This window comes from Carassius carassius, chromosome 38 (genome assembly GCF_963082965.1).
Source record: "Carassius carassius chromosome 38, fCarCar2.1, whole genome shotgun sequence".
NCBI lineage: Eukaryota > Metazoa > Chordata > Actinopteri > Cypriniformes > Cyprinidae > Carassius > Carassius carassius.
The window spans coordinates 5,393,238-5,414,328 of NC_081792.1; the positions used below are offsets into that span (position 1 = coordinate 5,393,238).

Below are 21,091 nucleotides of genomic sequence, written 5' to 3' on the forward strand. Positions count from 1 at the left end.
TTCTCGGTACCAATTTCGGTACCAAAGCAAAACACAAAAATATGCTAAAAAATAAAATAAAAAAATAATTCACTAAAAATAAAACCAATGCCATTCTTTATACTTATGTATTTATATCCTCATTGAGATGGCAGACACTGAAATTACTGCAACCGTCACACGCTTCATTCTATGTAGTAAACAAACCCGCACGTCTCTGCCATTCATTCATTCACACAGAGACGTGCAGAACATGCAGGATTCATATTTCAACCAACTTTTGCGGCTTAACATTTACAGATACTGGTCCATATGGAGATTTGATTTGATTAATTTATGCTAACCTTGACAAATTCTGTCAAACTTTAACTTTGTTGTTGGTGCCAGACTGGTGTGAAAAGGGAAAAACATCCAGTATGCGGCAGTACTGTGGGCGAAAAATGCCTTGTTGATGCTAGAGGTCAGAGGAGAATGGGCTAACTGATTTATGCTGATAGAAGAGCAACTTTGACTGAAATAACCACTCGTTACAACCGAGGTATGCAGTAGTGTTGGGCGATATGGTCATTTTTCAAATCGTCATATCGTCAGCCCGTGAGATCGACGATACACAATATTATCGAGCATGGGTGGAGCAAGAGAGAGACTCTTTGTTCTTGTCATAGCATAACTATTTGGTGTTTTAAACCGCTCAGGTGCGTGTGAGAGAGCCTATGGAGTCACCAATAATAATAAAAAAATTACTTTCAAACATACTGACTGATTTAACTAACGTTGAATATAAAAATACTATTTAAAACAGCTAGTTCATACATAGTCGGACGCAATTGTCATATCGCACGTCCGCATCTGCGCAGGGAAGTTATCAGTCTAAATGTTCTGCAAAATCAGTCAACGGTGGAAATCAATAGCAGATTTCATTTAAAGTCCAACAATTAAACACTAATATTGGGCATAAACGAACATTTAAATATAAAGTATTTAAAACAGGTAAGTTGATATATTTGTAGTAAAGTTGAATTGAACTGATGAATCAGTCATACAGCGCTCCGGACCGCGCCTCATGACGAGCTCGATGCACCGCCACAGAAACAGGAATGAGATGCATCTAACATAACTGTGCCATTAAACTCAGTGAGGGCTCGTTTAATATATTGCACATACAGTATATAGGCTGTTTAGAAGTGATCAGTCTTTAAGAAAAAGACGACGTGAGAACCATGCACTATGGATGATCAATTCGCTCTGCCGCCTTGTTAATTATTTTGTCTTTATTTGTGACACCAAGAAAGAGTTAATCTGTCATGTATGAGAAGAGCGCGTTGCCGTTTACCAGCCATTAAATGTGCGGGACACCAACTCGTCGTTTTCGATCTCTTTCATTTCATGGATTTAACGAATTAACGAACAGTTTTTTTTTCCAAAGGCCATAAATGAGCTGCTGAAAGGTTGAAAGCATGGAAGACTAATTAAATTTGGACTTGAATTATACTGTGTATTTTTAAATGTTTATATATACTTATTTATTGACTGTTGTTGATAGTGTCACTTTTTATCCTTTTAGCTGCTAACTGAGTGATTGATGTCATCTTAAATTCGTTGTGTAGAGATATGCAATGACAATAAAACTAAACTAAACTAAAATTATCTGAGTCAAAGCGTTACAACTTCACTGACTACATGCTTTAATCCTCCTGCGCGTGCGAGGTGTGTGTGTGAAATGCGGGCAGTGAAATTAAGTGAAATAGCTGGGCAGTTTAAAAGCCGAATTATAATAAGCAGCCTAATAAAAATAAAAATAGTTATTATTATTATAATATAATACATTAATAGGAAAATGAGCCTAATATCGTCTTGATTATCGACAGAGAATTCTGCTTATGTCGATATCTCTGACGATCGTCGATACACGATACTATCGTCTATCGGCACAACCCTAGTATGCAGCAAAGCATTTGTGAAGCCACAACACGCACAACCTTGAGGTGGATGGGCTACAACAGCAAAAGACCCCACCGGGTACCACTCATCTCTACTACAAATAGGAAAAAGAGGCTACAATTTGCACGAGCTCACCAAAATTGGACAGTTGCAAGACTGGAAAAATGTTGCCTGGTCTGATGAGTCTCGATTTCTGTTGAGACATTCAGAAGGTAGAGTCAGAATTTGGTGTAAACAGAAGGACTACATGGATCCATCATGCCTTGTTACCTCTGTGCAGGCTGGTGGTGTAATGGTGTGGGGGATGTTTTCTTGGCACACTGTAGGCCCCTTCGTGCCAAATTGGGCATCGTTTAAATGCCATGGCCTACCTGAGCATTGTTTCTGACCATGTCCATCCCTTTATGACCACCATGTACCCATCCTCTGATGGCTACTTCCAGCAGGATAATGCACGATGTCACAAAGCTCGAATCATTTCAAACTGGTTTCTTGAACATGACAATGAGTTCACTGTACTAAAATGGCCCCCACAGTCACCAGATCTCAACCCAATAGAGCATCTTTGGGATGTGGTGGAACGGGAGCTTCGTGCCCTGGATGTGCATCCCACAAATCTCCATCAACTGCAAGATGCTATCCTATCAATATGGGCCAACATCTCTAAAGAATACTTTCAGCATCTTGTTGAATCAATGCCACGTAGAATTAAGGCAGTTCTGAAGGTGAAAGGGGGTCAAACACAGTATTAGTATGGTGTTTCTAATAATCCTTTAGGTGAGAGTGTATATATATATATATATATATATATATATATATATATATATATATATATATCAAGTGAACTCTAAAATTTACTAGCCAATGGCATTTTAATTGCCAAGGTGTCCATTAGGGGGAATAATACCTTATTCGGTAAGGCACGGATAATGGATTCAAAAACGAATAACGGATAACAAATAATTCTGCCCAAATATTCAGCTGAGGCTGCAGCACAGTCTGGTGTTTGCTAGGTAATAGGTGAGCCAGAGGATCAGCACAATATTTTACACAAACCTCCTAAAGTCACGCTATAATAAGTGTGTGAAGTGAATCAATATAAACGAATGAAAAAAGCACATATCAAACACAGCATTGATGTTGCCTCTCTGTGCATCTCTCAGAAATCAGAGCTTGGCAAGAGTAATATCAACTAAAATAAGACATCATACATGTTGTACTATTTGTGTATATTTAAAAAGGCAATGATTTAAACCTTATAGGCTAGGAAATGATACATGAATGAATTGAATAAGCACTGCGCGATCATCAATCAAACAGCTGGGTTGCCTAATAATCAGCATAGATACAGATATATTTTCTACTAGGCATACATGTTTGCTTCTTTATCTTTTGCTTGTTTGCATGGCACAAGCACATTTGTTTAGTGAAGTTCAAAAAAGACTTAAGACTGCATAAAGATTTTAAATGAATGAATGATTCGTAATGAAAAAGTGTGCCTTGAATTAATTCAGTAGTTTTCAGATGATTACTAAGCATTTGTCATGAAAGCTCTCTATTTGTATGATCAATTTATTTTTAGAAATCAATTTAATACTTTAGAACACTGAATAGGGCAAATAGTCGAAGCACAAATGTTTTTCCATACTCTGTTCTAATTTTTTTTCCATACTTTTCTAGACCTGAAAATTACTTAAGGAAAACAGCTACTTTTTTCAACTGTGCAGGAACCAGTGAGCCAAAGGAAATCAGGTTGATTTACATAAACCTCTAATATTAAAATGCAGTAGCAACTGTGTAAAGTAAATATTTAGTTAACCCCTTAAAGGAACACTTCACCCATTTGCATTTAGCTTTGTATTGTTAGAAACCCAGTCATATATTATAATGGTCATGGATTTTTCCTTTATTTTTCCCTGAGATGGGAGAAATAAGGATTTAAGTGTTTTACTTCCTGCTTATTATGACGTAAAAATCGTAATTTTGCGTCATAATAAGCAGGAAGTCAAAATTCATTGAAAAGTGTAGAGACTACAGACACTAGCTTATTATTCCAGGCGGTGGGACCCACTCACCCTACAGGCCTATTACAGATCAGTGGGTGGGCCTAAACTTACAGAAACGAAAATGAAAATCCGCCATCTTGTTTGGAAGCTATGTAGCTAAGCTAACAAGCGCTTATGGAGTCAGATTTACGAGAATGGCTGGAGGAACAACTCATGATATGGAAGAAGAGGATTTTCAAAGTCTGTTGCTCGAAACAGATGTTCGTGGCTATCTATACGAGCCACAATATAGCGCAGAGCAGCTGAGGCTGATGGAGGAACAGGAGGCGGCGGCTGCAGCCGAGGCCGGAGACCTGCCTGTTGCGTCCGAGGAGCCCGGGCGTGCTCGAGCTGGTGCGGACTGGTGGTGCCTGTGCTCTCGTTGTGCGCCTACGGACACAGAGCTAGAGTCCGTCTGCTGCCAAGAATTTCAAAGATGCCAATTTCTACTCGAAGAAATGTCTGAGGCAGACAAGGACACGGATGTTTGCGTTGTGAACCATCCTAGTTTCGCCCCGCATATGGACAGAGGCGTCCTGGAGACATATTTCAGAATTCCGAAGGTAAACTGGAAACGCCAGCCGAAGCCTGCAGGGACAAATGGACGTCTAACTGTAAAGTAAGTGTTTCAATATTATTTATTATTCATTTCGTGAAATGTACACAATTTCTTCAAGCATTATTATCACGAAATGATTCCCGGTTAATAAGTTACTTTGGAAGTGGGAGTGGCTTGTGGAGCTGTGCAAATGTGTTGCATTGTGGGAGTTGTGGTTTTCCATACAAATGAGCCCTAAAGTTACTTTCTGTAATAACTCGGTCAAAAAGGCACCAAATTCGAAATTTTTAATAGATCTCGACTACATATATGACCCACTTTCAATGAAGATCAATGTTCCCACGGGTGAAATGCTCCTTTAACTGTCACTCACGTTTTTGAAGATGCGACTTGAATGTGCATGATACAAACCTACGTTTTTATAATTCATGACTGAAAACATTTTGTAACATGATATTGATGTACCATTTACATGGTAATGCAATATCTGATTTTAAAATGGGTTTTAAAGGGTTAGTTCATCAAAAAAAAATCAAAATTATGTCATTTATAAATCCCCTTCATGTCGTTCCAAACCCGTAAGACCTCCGTTTATCTTCAGAACACAGTTTAAGATATTTTAGATTTAGTCAGAGAGCTCTCAGTCCCTCCATTGAAGCTGTGTGTACGGTCTACTGTCCATGTCCAGAAAGGTATGAAAAACATCATCAAAGTAGTCCATGTGACCTCAGAGGGTCAGTTAGAATTTTTTGAAGCATCGAAAATACATTTTGGTCCAAAAATAGCAAAAACTACGACGTTATTCATCAATGTCTTCTCTTCCGGGTCTGTTGTGAGAGAGTTCAAAACAAAGCAGTTTGTGATATCCGGTTCACGAACGAATCATTCGATGTAACCGGATCTTTTTGAACCAGTTCAGAACCTGAGTTCAAACAAACCAATATCCCGGAGTAATTCATTTACTCAAACAGTACACTGACTGAACTGCTGTGAAGAGAGAACTGAAGATTAACACCGAGCCGAGCCAGATAACGAACAATAGACTGACTCGTTGTGACCCTCTGATGGGTTTGGAACAACATGAGGGTAAGTTATTAATGACAATTTAGATTTTTCGATGAACTAACCCTTTAAAGTTGATATATAATTTCTGATGATTTATAAAATGTGACAGAGAAAAAGGCTCTTAAACAAAGGTCAAAACTCCTGTTATAAAGTAGATTTTTGAGGGTGCACTCTTGTCAAATTAATCTTTTATTTTTCCTACATAATTTGTAACAAAAAACATTGGTAAAATATATGTTTGGGAGTCTTAGACCTTTCCAACGATATATAGTCTGTCAAGATTAGATTAGATTTGATTGTAATATAGTGAAGTAAATGTAGGCGTCTTGTATTCGGGACGGGGTGACAGTTAAAGGGTTAAACACCACATATTTGTTAAGTGATAACTATGAAAAATAAAACAAAGGCTCTAAAACCATAACGGACTAGCAACTATAACTGTACAAAGTTCTGGTTCAAGCTCTGCCTACTTCAGCTTTTATCCGAATACAGATATGAATACTTCTGTGATTGTTACAGATACAGATACAAATACTGGCTTTGCTGCATACTCCTAGTGTCCACAGAGGGTTGATTGATATAATATACTGTTTCAAAGGTTCGTGTCAAGGGGTGGGGTATATTAGGAAGCAAATGAACAGTTCTTGAATTTTATGTGCTGCAAGCTGGAGAAATGGGCAAGCAAAATGATCTGAGTAACTCTGACATGACTGATGATGAGAAGACTGGCTCAGAGAATCTAAAAGAAATGCCTGGTTTGCAGTGGTCAGGACCTACCAAAAATGGTGCAAGGATGAACAACCAGTGAACCGGAGTTAGGGTCATGGGCACCCAAGGCTCACTAATGTGTGCGGGAAGTGAATGCTAGCCTGTCTGGTCCGACTACACAGAGCTACTCTCTCTCAAATTGCTGAAAAATGTAATGCTGCTTATGATACAAAGGTCTCAGAACAGTATAGCTGCAGATCAGTCAACGGGCCACGCTTTCAACTGCAGAAAGCACCTAAAACGACAGATGAGCAACAGAACTGGATCATAGAGTGTCTATGCTTTGATTACCTGGGGAAGAGATGGCAGCAGGAGAAGCAGCACTATGGGAAGAAGGCACGATGACGGAAGAAGTTTTCTGTCAGAAAGCTTCAGTCCTGGAATTCATGTGGATGTTACTTTGACACATACCACCTACCTAAAGATTACTGCAGACTACAAAGAGCCTGTAATGGCTGTGCTGTTTGCTGATGGCAGTGTCCTCTTTCAACAGAATAATGCACACTGCACAAAATTGTTCATGAATAATTTAAAGAACATGATAAAGAGTTCAAGGTGTTGCTTTGACCTCCAAATTCCACATATCTCAATCGTATTAAGCATCTATGGGATGTGCTGGACGAACAAATCCAATCCATGGAGGACTTGGAGGATCAATCCAATCCATCCTTGAAACTCGCAGGACTTAAAGGATCTGTTGCTAATGTCTAGGGTGCCAGAGAGCACAGGATACATTCAGAGGTCTTATGAAGTCAATGTCTTGATGCACCAGAGCTGTTTAGCAGCATGAGGGGGACCTACACGAGAGTAGGCAGGCGGCTTTTATGTTGTGGCTGATCAGTGTTTTTAATATTGGGGTTCTGGTTATGGCTCAAGCATCAGCCACTGAAAAAAAGTACTATGTACTTACACCGCTGATCAGTGGTTGCATTGGATGATCTTATTGACAGTCATCTTGATGAAGTGATGACGTAAGGCCAAGTATGGTGTCCCATACTAGGAGTTTCTGCTATGCATTTCACCCATCCAAGTGCACACACACACACACACACACACAGTAGTGAGTAGTGAACACACACTTGGAGCAGTTGCCAGCCATTTTTGCTGTGGCTGAGAAGTAGCTGGGGGTTCATTGCCATGCCCAAGGGTCTCACCTGGCTCAAATCCGTTAAAGGGTTTTTAGGCTGCATTAATTAGGACAACCAGAAGCGGGAACACTTCACATAACACCCGATGTACTTCCTACATCGTTAGAAGAATGGCATCTACGCTAATATTAGTCTGTTTCTCTCTTATTCCGAGGTCACCATAGCCACCAGATCCAATCTGTATCCGGATCAGATGGTGGATCAGCACCTAGAAAGGACCTCTACAGCCCTGAAAGACAACTAGATGAGACCCAGGACAGATCCACAGTAAAGACTTTGTCTCCTAGATGGCCACCGGGACAAGACCTAGGGAAACGGATGCGTCCTCTGCACAATCTGACTGCAGCCTGGAATTGAACTGCTGGAGAACTGACAATACTATATAATAGTGCACTCATCACCAATTGGACATGGGTGGGAATTAAAGTTACATGTTGCAATAGATTTTTCCATCACTGCAAAAAAAAAAAAAAAAAAAAAAACACTGCTGCTGACACTACCCATACCCCTTTATCCAAACTTAAAAAAGTACAGTAAGTGATTTCTGAGAAACCATGTTGAAAATTAAAATATTTGCTAGTTGTCTTTTCTCTGTGCGTTCTGGGGAAAAATAATAATTATGTTTGTTTGTGTAGCAAAGCATCTTCATGAATTTGGGGTTGGAGCAATGAAGACAGGGATGTGTTTCTTTTTGCTAGCGGTGTGTTTGTTTGGGTGTTGACTTTAAATATCGACAGAGTACCTCAGAAATCACTTAATGCACCTTTAAACCTAACCTTACCACATTAATGTAAGCACATAGTTAAGAACTAATAATAAAAAACACACATTGGTTGACTAGTAAACTGAATATTGTGGGGATGTACCTACCAAGGTGTCCCTCAATGCCCTACACTTATGGGCTAAGGTGGGAAAATATCATTTCTAGGATGCAGTTACTTTCAACAGTAACCTCTTTGAACAAACAAACAAACAACCAAAAGAGAATTTCTGTGCTGGGATATGGCACAGTTCCCTGAGAATGGGCCAGTCATGACACACACACCCGTGTGGCTGAGACTGTGTCATTGGAGATGACACTGTTGACAAAATTAAATAAAATGGGTGCAACTCAGAGGAGAAAGAATAATTTGTGTTTACCCCTTTGGTCACACAAAAAAGCCAAAATGCACATGGCGACTCATGGAAGGTGTGACTGCCATATAATAAATGCTGCAAACTTAAGTGTTTGATATGCTTAAATGTGCATTGCCCCCTTGGACTCATACCCGTATGGGTGAGGCTGTGTCTCTGCAGGTGGTAACGCTGAAAAAACCTCATGTCACACATGGAACAAGCATACGGCTTCACTCCTAAACACAGAGTACTAAAATGTTAATTTTGATGAATAAAAACTTTCAGTATGTCTAACACCCCATTACATTATCTGCAACTATGCCCAAACTCGAGTTTGTTGCAGTCAAGCATATGTTTGAAAACGGTTTTCCTTGCTTGTCTTTGTTGGCATGAACTACAAAAAGCTATGTGTACTAGGTATTAAAGCATTGCTGCCAACTGTTTAATAATACTGAGCCAGAAACATTTGAGGGAATATTTAAAGGTTTCTCTATGTTCGCAATTCCCCGTTTATAATCTTGTGAGTGTAGAAACCAAGTTTCAAGTAGGTTTTAAAAACCCATCTTCATTGCCAAGGTAACGGTCCAAAATAAATAAATAAATAAATGAACACAATATAGTGACAGACACTGACAGGTTGGCAACAGTGCTAATCTGTGCATTGGTGTAGTCAAGTAGAGCAATGTAAAGGGTAAGGAGAGACGGCTCACCCGTATGTGTGAGGCTGTGTCTCTGCAGGTGGTAACGTTGGAAAAAACGCCTGTCACACATGGAGCAAGCATACGGCTTCACCCCTAGATGACCAAAGCAAATTATGCATAAGATTTAAACCATGTATATGAGCATATTGTTGATAGATATTGCTAAAATGGCATGCTTCACGAGAACAGAGTGCAAGAGATGTTTGCAAGCACATAAAAAGCATGTGAAAGGTGGCTGCACAGCTTAATAGGGCACTGTGCTAATAATGGCTAGCAGCTACTAACACCGATTCCAAAGGTTAGCATGAAACGTCTTCCAAAATCTGACATATTTCCAAGGGAAATAGGATATTCAACAAGTAAAAGATTCTTTTAAACATTGCAAACAATATGTCTAATACACTAAATCGAAGATACAAATGACACAAACTGTGCTTTAAAGTGATAATTTAGCATGAACTACTTCTTTAAATTTTCCACCCGTTTTCAGTTATACTTGCCAAAATGGGCATTTTGATTGACAATTTTGTGTGAATTTGACCTAAGCTGTGAAAGCTAACTCAATTCAGTACTCGCACGCTGTCTGAGAGATGAGTGTGCACACATGCTTTGTCAACAACTTTAAGAAGTCCTATATGCACTGCACAGGTAATTTTACCTATCGTAATATAAACAATACAGCAAAATCTCTATTGACTAACACTTCTTGTCATAGCACTCAGCCTTAGTCCTCCTGGATCTCTGTGTTTATCTTCTTCCTCCTTGTTTCTGTGTCTCTGGTGTAGGACCGCGTCCACAAATATTTGAAGACCATAGTATACACTAGAGCTACATTATTATCTGGGAATCAGGATAACTATTTTTTGTCAAATAGAGATAACGATTTTACCATAATTCTGAAATAAACTAAATAATGTGTAATTTACTAGAGGCTGTGACAAAATATTAATATCTGTAGTACATTTAAAATGTTGAATTATTTAAATAATAATAATAATAATAATAATGAAAGATTCAATGACTCACACTTACTTAACTTGTTTCATTACTGATGAATCAGCAGTTTTGAAGGAATCTCTTGAATTAATGACTCAATGACAAATACATATACAAATACCAAGCACCAATTACTTTCAAAAGGTGATTTGCTCTGTTTTGATCGCTATGCCATAGACATCACTATTTATATCCTCCTAACTATATACTTTTATTTCATTACTTCAGTGATAATATGGATGACTGTTAGCCAGAAATAATACAAGATTGTTTGTGAAGCTGTTTCATACCTAAACATGATAACTGCTCTCTCTTTGTCAGCAGCAGCTCGAATGCAGATTTGATTTTGTGAAAAGTGAATTTTAGACATAGTGAATTTTCTGTGTCATTGTGAAATTAGATCGCCTGGGAGTTTGAACTGAGATTGCGATCTTGTAACGATTAATCATGCAGCTCTAGAATACACACACAAAAAAAAATATTAATAATAAATACATCTATCTGTTGGGGTTTACATTTAATGTTGTCACAAGGATAAATATATTGGCAAGGCCTAATTTGGCTAGTCAATAAAGTGGGGTCCAGAAAATATTACTTACTAACAACTAGAGGATAAACTGTTTGCACCATTTAAAATGTAAAGGTATGAAATCTGTAAACGAGCTTATGGGATTTTTGCATGAACCATGATTGTCAGGTTAGAGACTGAGATTTTGAATGCATGGTAAAATAATCAGTGGAATTTTGGGAGGAAAACTAAGGAAGTTGTCATTCTTCATTAAGATGATGAAGGGAGCCATACTTTGCGGGCACCTTCAGAATTTAAGATTATCTGCAGTACTCCTCAAAAGCCAACCACAATGACATATTTTTTTCAATAAAATTTCCTGTTAGAACAAAGATAAGCAGGGCTCCTTTCAAAGATAGAGGTGAAAGAGAAAAGCATTTTTTCTGAATATTAAATATGAAGCTTCAACAGGGACTTGTGATTGCCTCACAGACAAAGTAAACGTCATGCAGACGATATCTATGACCATGGACCACAACACCAGTCATAAGAGTCAATTGTTCGAAACTGATTCATACAAAACCTGAAAGATGAATAAATAAGGTTCCATTGATGTATGGTTTATTAGGATAGATACATGAGATACAACTATTTGAAAATCTGGAATCTGAGGGTGCAAAAATTTTTTAATATTGTACAAAATATCTTCATGGAAGATTTTTGGCTATTGCTACAAATATACCCCCCAGAGACTTAAGACTGGTTTTGTGGTCCAGGAATACATCTAGCATGCTAAAAAGCCAACAAGGTTCATATGCATAACAACGTGCAGGAATGCTCAGCAAAAGCAGAAAGAAGCTACAGAGTGAGCATAACACCGCATGGTTCGAAAATGTCAGTCAAACGAACAAAAGCAATGCAGAAAGTTGCAGCAGCGCAGTGGGTAGAGATGACTTGTACCCGTATGAATGAGGCTGTGTCGCTGAAGGTGGTATCTTTGGAAAAATCTCATGTCACACATGGTGCAAGCATATGGTTTGACCCCTAAATGCAGAACAAAATATCAATAAACTCTTCAAATTGTAGTTCTGCACATCATATGACAGCTTACTCAAAAGTACAGCAATTGTGCCAACTAGTACTTCTACTAACTAGTACTGCTAGCATACATCTGTTTAAATGGATATTAATATTGATCTAAAAGTTATTCTGACATTTCAAACGAGTCTAAAAGCCTAGAAGAAGTACTGTATTCTTAGCATGATTTCAATTTTTTTTTTTTTTTTTGGAGGCTGGGTCAACTTTCTAATTGCTCAAATGCTTAAAAAAAAGAGAGAGACATTTAAAACATGGAGTGAATAGCTCTTTAGTGCAAAAGAGCAGGTATTTTAGACTCGTGTCATTCTTATTGGTGTGAAGGGACCTTAAAAAACAAATAAAATAAAGGTTTCTGTTCTGTGTAGACGCACTATGATCTGTAACTCTGTTTATGAGTATCCATTTTTGGGGTTTGTAGAATTAAAAAGACTAATGAGAGCACACTATTTTTTACCATATGTGACCCTGCCTGTTAAAACCCAGCTAAAGTCATTTTTCTTCTACATAAAATCATCCTTCATAAAGATGTAGAACTTTCTGTGAAAAAGAAATAAAAAATAAAACTTTATATCTGTAACACAAGATTGAAATCATAATGAAATTATTGTTTGAAATCAAACGTTGATGCTTGTTATCGCATAAATAGATTTTGAAACTTTAGTCTGGATTTCACAGACAGGGTCATGTATATCGAAAACAACCTCTAAAAAAAAGAAAAAATTGTGCAACACTTTGATATCTATTATAGTTCATGTAAATAAAGATGATGCTGGTTTCATAAAACTTTGCTTTAACATTTTTAAAGAGTGCTAATGTGTAAAAAGTAAATACTGAAGGATTGTCCAATGTAACGACACGTACCCGTATGAGTGAGGCTGTGCCTCTCCAAGTGGTAGCGTTGGAAAAACCGCATGTCACACACTGAACAAGCAAACGGCTTCACTCCTAAATGCACAGAGTGGCAAATTCAATGATCGTCTACACAGAATCAAAACCTTGCTCAAAACATTACCGTCTACAGCCGCGAGAGGCGCTCTATGTTTTCAGTGTAGACTAGAGGAGCACTGAGCAGCATAGAGTGCCCTCTCGCGGCTGTAGACGGTAATGTTTTCTCTTGGTTCAAGTCAAATTTATTTTGATAAATAAGTCGCACCTGACTATAAGTCGCAGGACCAGCCAAACTATGAAAAAAAGACTTATAAAATACGGTAATTAATAACTCACCCTCATGTCGTTCCAAACCAGTAAGACCTCCGCTCTCTGTCCCTCCATTGAAGCTGTGTGTACGATATACTGTCCATGTCCAGAAAGGTAAGAAAAACATCATCAAAGTAGTCCATGTGACATCAGAGGGTGAGTTAGAATATTTTGAAGCATTGAAAATACATTTTGGTCCAAAAATAGCAAAAACTACGACTTTATTCATCATTGTCTTCTCTTTCGTGTCTGTTGTGAGAGAGTTCAAAACAAAGCAGTTTAGTGATATCCGGTTCGTGAACGAATCATTCGATGTAACCAGATCTTTTGAACCAGTTCACCAAATCGAACTGAATCGTTTTAAATGGTTCGCGTCTCCAATACGCATTAATCCACAAATGACTTAAGCTGTTAACTTTTTTAATGTGGCTGACACTCCCTCTGAGTTCAAACAAACCAATATCCCGGAGTAATTAATTTACTCAAACAGTACACTGACTGAACTGCTGTGAAGAGAGAACTGAAGATGAACACCGAGCCGAGCCAGATAAGAAGAACCGAGGAGCTGATGATACTGCGCATGTGTGATTCAGCGTGAAGCAGACCGACACACAGAGCGTCTGAACTGAACTGAATCTTTTAGTGATTGATTCTGAACTGATTCTGTGCTAGTGTTATGAGCGCGGGTAAACCGAAGGCTTGAATCAAGGGCAATCATCGCCAATGACGCCAAGCACAAAAGAACCGGTGAACCGTTTTCTTCAACCGGTTTATTAAATCGAACTGTCCGAAAGAACTACTGGTGATCTGATGATGACAGATGAAACCGCTTCTGGACTCGAGAACGAGTCTTTTGTTTGTGAACCGGATATCACAAACTGCTTTGTTTTGAACTCTCTCACAACAGACACAGAAGAGGAGACAATGCTGAATAAAGTCATAGTTTTTGCTATTTTTGGACCAAAATGTATTTTCGATGCTTCAAATTATTCTAACTGACCCTCTGATGTCACATGGACTACTTTGATGATGTGTTTCTTACCTTTCTGGACATGGACAGTATACCATACACACAGCTTCAATGGAGGGACTGAGAGCTCTCGGACTAAATCTAAAATATCTTAAACTGTGTTCTGAAGATGAACAGAGGTCTTACTGGTTTGGAACAACATGAGGGTGAGTTATTAATGACATCATTTAGATTATTGGGTGAACTAACCCTTTAAGCTTCATACACCCACAAGGGTTTCACTGATTCAAGACACAGTGCATGATTTTTGCTTTAGTGCTTTACTTAAGAATAATGTACAGATGTACATAATGTAACAGAATTAGTTAGGATTTACGCAGTTCATGAAACATTAGCCAAGTTCACACTACAGGATTTTAAGCCTGATTTATAAATCAACGAGTTTCGACAGGTCCGGCTGTGATCGGGGGCAAATCAGTGGGTGATCAGTGCTTTTATGTCCACGCAATGCTGGTTTTGTCTAGCCCAAGGAGAACTGCCTCCCCGACTGAGCCTGGTTTCTCCCAAGGTTTTATCTCAATTTCTGTCACCGATGGAGTTTTGTCACTGTCGCCTTTGGCTTGCTTAGATGGTGACACAAGACTGATTGCACAGACACTATTGGAAGAGAGCTGAACTGGATGATGACATCACTGAATCATCAATGAACTGACTTTATCTGGAAAAGTGACTCTGTTATTGTTTTTCTGGGTTATTGACGAACTTTTTTCCTGTATGACTCTGTAAAGCTGCTTTGACACAATCAGTATTGTATAAAGCGCTACACAAATAAAGGTGACATGACTTTGTGTGAGCTACACAACGACGCTCGCCAATTCCTTTCCCACATTCATTTTCAAATAAACAACTCCTGTTTCAAATGTTATTATGCGTCACACCACAACGACATCAAGACGGAACAGCCCAGCGATCTGCTAACATTTAAAGTCGTGTAGTGTGAACTTGGCTTTTGATCAAATGTGTCCGATCACCACTGGGAAACAAGCTGAAGGCAAACATTAAGTCATTTAACTAAGGTGCAAACAGTAAGTGAACAGGGAGAAGACTTGATATAAAAATTGCACTACAGAACTTTGGCCTCTCTATTGCCATCTGTGGCTGTAACAAAAATGACACGTCACTTGTGGAGCAGTTAAGGCTGATTTATACTTCTGCGTCGGACCTACGCTGTAGCACCAGCTTTCATTTATACTTCTAGCATTATAGCAGTGACGGCAGCAAATAAACATCAAATCATTTAAAACTACTGAAGTAGACATTCCTTATGCAATAACTGTTCTGATCAACAACTTGGAACCTTTTTTCACATGATGTGGGAATGTGATAAGGTCAAAATTTGTTGAAATGCAGTATGTACTGTCTTATCAAAAATGTATGAGTACTGGTGAACCCTGCTGTATTACTTTTGAATGACGATTCTACATTGAGCTCTTCTAAGTTGCCAAAAAATGATTTGGCCAAAAAATGATTTGGCTTGCCGGGGTTGACATCTGCCAAAAAATTGTTAGCTCAACACTGGCTCCCTCCAGTGAAATATCCACTGCCCGGGTGAATATGGTACAACTTTCTACATTACAGTCCTGGACTATAGCTGCTGAGAAGATCTCCAAATATATTACACAGAACAATGACTTGGACTTGGAAATGGATGTTTTTTCTTTGTTTTTTTACTTCTCACGGAAATGTATGTTCCATGGTCACTGTGACTTTTTCTGTTAGCTCTATTAGTTTACTCCCCATTGTAAAGAGACAGCAGGGTAGAAGGTGTGTGTGTGGGGGGGGGGGGGGGGGGGGGGGGTGTTACGTTGTTTTTATGTTGACTTGTTTGTTTAAATTAAAAAAAAAAAAAAAAACCTACAAAAGGAGACAACAGCAAAACAGGAGAAGATGGCATTCTTTCCATTTCCACTAGGGCTTGTAACAGGGCAGATCAACTGATGTATAATGCTATATGGTATAATAAATGATAAGACACTTGTTCTTTGCTTTGTTTCATTTTATATAAGAAAGTGTAACATTAAAATATATTAAAGTGCACATAAACACACAAAACTCAAGTACATAGAGTGGGAGGGGTTCTAGCAGACCAATCACAGCGCTTGCGGTCCGCACAGAATTGACACGCTGTTCGATTTTTGGAGAGGTGCACATCAGGCTACGCTTTAGGATGTGGATCTATGCGTAGGCTACGGCGTTGGTTCGACGCCGAAGTATAAAACAGCCTTAAGTGTCTCCTGACCTGACAGCTCAGTTTAAATTAATATTAAATGCTTATTGTATTGAATCAGGGGAAGGCAGGAACATGAATTCAAAAAACTATTTTCATATTATTATATCCAAATGATGGAATTTAGTTCAATTTTAAACAAAATAAATAAATATTCTAATGCAGCTTATGAGTCCAACAATTCATCACTCGCATACAAATAAACTATCTTACCTCTAAAAGCACATTATTTACATTTATCAAATGACAAATACGAAGGTAACTATTATGGTTTCAAATCAAAATGCAGAGGAACAAGTCGTACCAGTGTGAGTGAGGCTGTGTCGCTCCAAGTGGTAACGCTGAATAAATCTCATGTCACACACAGCACAAGCAAACGGCTTTTCTCCTGTGATAAAGGCAGACACTCAAGTGTTAAACAGTGAAACGCATTACCACATCACCACAATCAAACATGAGCAATATACAGATATTCATACCAGTATGAATGAGAATGTGTCTCTTCAGGTGGTATCCGCTCCTGAACGCTCCGTAACAGTGATCACAGATAAAGTTCTTCTGCACTTTTGAAAGTGGACAATTTCCATTTTCATCCACAACCGCCTATCAGGAAAATAAATGGAAGACATTTTAATTATACTGATCGCTCTTTCCAAGGGATTGGAATTTGCAAGGACACAGAAGAAAACGAAATAATCAGAAAAATTATCCAAATATAAATTCCAAATTTACACACGGCAATGCTGTATAACCTTCTTTATTCTGCAGAACACAAAAGAGCACATTTCATAAAAGCCAGAGGGGCCCAAAAGAAAACTGAACCACATTAACTTTTATTAAATGGGAAAAACACACACACACACTTAATATATGTTCTGCAAAATAAAGACAAATGGATACAGGTTTGGAATAACATGACAGTGAATAAATGACACAATTTCCTTTTTTTGGTGAACTATTCCTTTAAATGCACAGAGTATAAAAAGACATATATAGACAGGACTCGCACGAAAAAAGAAAAAACAACACACAAAGGACCCTAAACTTAAACTAACTAGCCAAGTACCACACTTCAAAAGAAGCAGATATGCTTCATTCCTAAAAATCCCAGCCCTTTAAATCCCAGCAGACAGGCACCGGTGCTGTGGAGACACAATAACAGTTATTGTGCTACAGCGTTCCCCTCCCTTTACAGAGCACCCCACCCCCCGACCAAAACCAGCCACCTCCTCCCCCACGACACCACAAACACACCATTACCATACAGGAACAGCCCGGAGAAATGCTTGTAATGTCACATTTGAAGAAATTATATATATATATATTCATCTTTAAACCTCTCACACGACTGAATAACACTGAAAATGTCTCCCAGAAAGCAGTGTATTCAGACAAACTTTACCCCCACACACTGACCTTCCCCGCTTGCCCCTCCTGCTCTCTCACTTTTGAGGGTGTTCCTGACTTCCTGTTCTTTTTCTTCAGCTGCATGTCTTCATCGGGTCTCACTTCCTTCCCATCCAGCAGTCGGGAAGCTGTAAAATCAGCCTCCTTCCGCAGAAGCTACAGACACACAAACACGTAAACTGAGATGTACACAATAAATGATTTTATCCAAAGCAACTTACAAATGAAGGTTAACAATAAAGATGGACAACAAGTGCTGTTAAGAGCCGATTTTTACAATATGCAAGACGTGTCTTTGGCCGTTTCTTGAAAATTGTTTTGTTTTTTTCCGATGGCAAAAAATAACCAATTTAACCAAAATAACTAATTTGCAACTCTACTCCGTAATCTATAGCTTGGAGGTGTCTCCTAACCAGTGGAGGGCAGGTCATGCTCGTTGGTAAGACCATGTGTCCTTGCGTCCCACGGTCCTGAGCATCCCTCGGAGCTGAACCGTGGCCTGAAGCCGGACCCAACGGCGACATCATTTTCTTAGGAGCGGCGATGGAGCTGGCCTGCATCAGAGCCATGCTGGACAGCACCGCTTCACATCCCAACAGCCCTGCCTTTACAAAACAACATCAAGACAAAGAATACAAGAGCTGTTGTTGGTGCAAGTGTAAACACTTAGGGATTTGGATCAAGATTTAAAGCGAAAATCCAAAATCTAATAACCCAAGAGAGGAAAATAAGATGTCCTGAAGCGTGAGACGTGTGGAGAACTAACCCATTTCATGTGGTCCCGGACCGAGCTGCCGGGTATGTGTGACATGGTGGAGGACAGCGGTTGAGAGACAGGCGAGATGTGCAGATGAGACGTCAGTTTGGACCAAGTGTCACACAAGTCTCAGCGGACTCTATCATGGGGCAGCAATGTCTTTTCTTTGCGGATACAAAGATGAATTAGAGTAGAAACATGAGACATCCACAAAGGAAATACAGCAAGTGTTGTAAGACTGATCAGGGTGGGTAACAACAATTACAGGCTCTCATCCACTGGAGGAAGGACGTATATATTAGATGATGTTGATTACATAAATGTGTCAATTTGTGTTCAAAGTGTGTCTCACGGAATACATTCATGCCAATTTGACAGCAGCTCTGGCTCCTAGGCATAGTGCAAATTAGACTTTATCCCAAAAACCGACTCCTCGGTCCATATTTTGTGCTTAATACGGTTGTGTTTAGATTTTTTTTTATTAATTTACTAAGCCAAGTGAAACCTGTAAAGTTCTGGTGCATTCTTGAGAAACCTGGGCAATTTGAATAATTATGATACTTGTTCATCTGTAAGTTTACCAAAATATTGACTCAAATAATCACTAGATTTGTCGGGAAAAAGTTGGTAAGATTAACAGACCGTTGTTTCGGTTGAAGATGTGACCAAACAGTGACAACAACAAAATCCTTGATAGCAACTGTAGATGTTCACTTTTCAAGTGCTTGTTCAAAGAAGTTAAAAGATACCAACACATCTATCGACAACTGAGAAGAAGCTCAGACACTGGACACACTTACGAGTTTATGCGCATGGACCAAATGTTTTTGCACATTAAATCAAATGGACTACACTTTGAAAGGCTACGCATACGCTAAATATTTTGATAAATACCAGTGTATTCTTTGACTTTAATGCAAAAATTACCAAATGGACATTTTGACTTGTGCTAATGAACACACACCTGGACTGCACATTCAATTGTTTCGCTAAACTGCTAGGCATCTGTAACTAGTGGAAAAACAACTCAACAATTAGTAAAATTAATAAAATGTCACGATTTGTTGACAAATAGTTTCTTATATTGTTGTTCAACAATCCATGCAACAGTGATTTTCCCAAATTCATGCTTAGTGCTCTCCTGGATCATTGCTTTAGTAACCTCAGCTTTCTAAAATGTTAAATATCTGTTTCTAGTAGTATACGAAAGTAAGTCCCATACAAGTATATTAGATTGTTATAAACAAATTAAAAAAATCAAAAAAAGACATCTTTGTAGTATTTTAAGTCAAAGACTGTTTGTCTAGTACATCAATCAAGGCATATATTAGCATATGAAGTTTTAGATCTGTTTCTCTCAGCCTTCTTCATTCATCCGACAAATCCACACCATGTAATGAAGTGTGTTAACAGTTAGCTAATGGGAGACACCCACAAAGTGTGCTGCTTGTGGACTCCAGGCTTTAAAAAAAAACGAGTACTGCAAGAGGCAGAGGACTTCAATTATGCGTTTAACAGCAGACACCGAATACATTCATGCACGCTGAAATAAATGTAGGCAGATGAAAGGATAACTTCTACACAGCACGCATGAAGAAAGCATCCTAGCGCGCTCGCGAGCCATCAATCCTCATCTTACAACCCCTTCATTCAGTCGAGCTTCGTTATTTCAAACCCTATTAAACATGTAACCGCTTGTCTCGCATCAGTATCTGGAGTTTATTTTAAACGCGTCCATGTGTGTTTCGTGCATATATGGCTTTCTATTATCAAATCCCTAACGGTTATCTCTCGAGGCCTCTAAAGGCGCACCAAAGCACATCATTCCGAAAGATAAAAGAGCAGTAATAATCGTTTCTATTGAAGCACTACGCGTAGTGCGCATACATCTTACCTTAGTTCTGCTCTATTTCGCTCTTTTATTCCCACTCAAGTCAGTTTACAAACACAGGAAACGCCACCGGAAAAGCTCCACGAGAACGCGCACACTTGCTGCAACGTCACTAAAAGTGTTCATGAGCAAAATAGCAACACAGGTAGACTACTTGGGTTGAAAAACAGTAAAGCAAAACGCACTAAGTCTCTTTGTGAAACTTCTATGATATTCATATGATGATCTCATACCTGTTCTTTTTTCTGTTAATTAATTTCATTTATTTTTACTGTATATTTTGTATTTCTTTGTTGTAGAAATAAAATAAAAAAAACAAACAAAAAAAAACTCTTATTTTATTTTCGATCCGATACCGATATTTTCAAGCCCAGTATCGTCGATATAGATACCGATACCTCTAAACTAAACAGATCCTTTAAATTATTAAAATAATATAAACAGTAATTATACAAACTTTTTATATTTTTAATCTAAATGCTATTATTACTTATTTCATTTAATCTGCCTTTTTTTAATAGTATTTTAGCCCTTTACTGGGGCAGTAACCTCAAAGGTGCACCTATACTCTTAAAAAGGAGCATATTAGCACCATACAAGTATGCATGCTTTAAGGGTAGATAAGTTAAAAAGGTGCACCTTTAAGGATACCTCATGA

At 38.6% G+C, this 21,091-nt stretch overlaps 1 protein-coding gene across 26 annotated transcripts in view; it reads right to left on the minus strand.

The window, feature by feature from the left end:
* Nucleotides 1-20,593, minus strand: part of LOC132119176 (gastrula zinc finger protein XlCGF46.1-like) — a 30,906-nt gene extending 10,313 nt beyond the window's left edge. For 7 of the 26 annotated variants that reach the window (XR_009426135.1, XM_059528967.1, XM_059528963.1 and 4 more), the window contains exons 1-10: nucleotides 20,437-20,593; nucleotides 18,552-18,706; nucleotides 18,199-18,390; nucleotides 17,795-17,941; nucleotides 16,858-16,981; nucleotides 16,683-16,766; nucleotides 12,786-12,869; nucleotides 11,787-11,870; nucleotides 9,332-9,415; nucleotides 8,774-8,857 (exon numbers count right to left, since the gene is read on the minus strand). Coding sequence is in view for 25 of the 26 variants with exons in the window: in XM_059528967.1 (XP_059384950.1) it covers nucleotides 8,774-8,857; nucleotides 9,332-9,415; nucleotides 11,787-11,870; nucleotides 12,786-12,869; nucleotides 16,683-16,766; nucleotides 16,858-16,981; nucleotides 17,795-17,941; nucleotides 18,199-18,390; nucleotides 18,552-18,596 (928 nt within the window). In the remaining variant the exon portion in view is untranslated. The remainder of the gene's footprint in view (nucleotides 1-8,773; nucleotides 8,858-9,331; nucleotides 9,416-11,786; nucleotides 11,871-12,785; nucleotides 12,870-16,682; nucleotides 16,767-16,857; nucleotides 16,982-17,794; nucleotides 17,942-18,198; nucleotides 18,391-18,551; nucleotides 18,707-20,436) is intronic. The other 19 variants (XM_059528974.1, XM_059528968.1, XM_059528962.1 and 16 more) reach the window with 12 other exon arrangements.
* Between the last annotated feature and the right edge of the window lie 498 nt (nucleotides 20,594-21,091).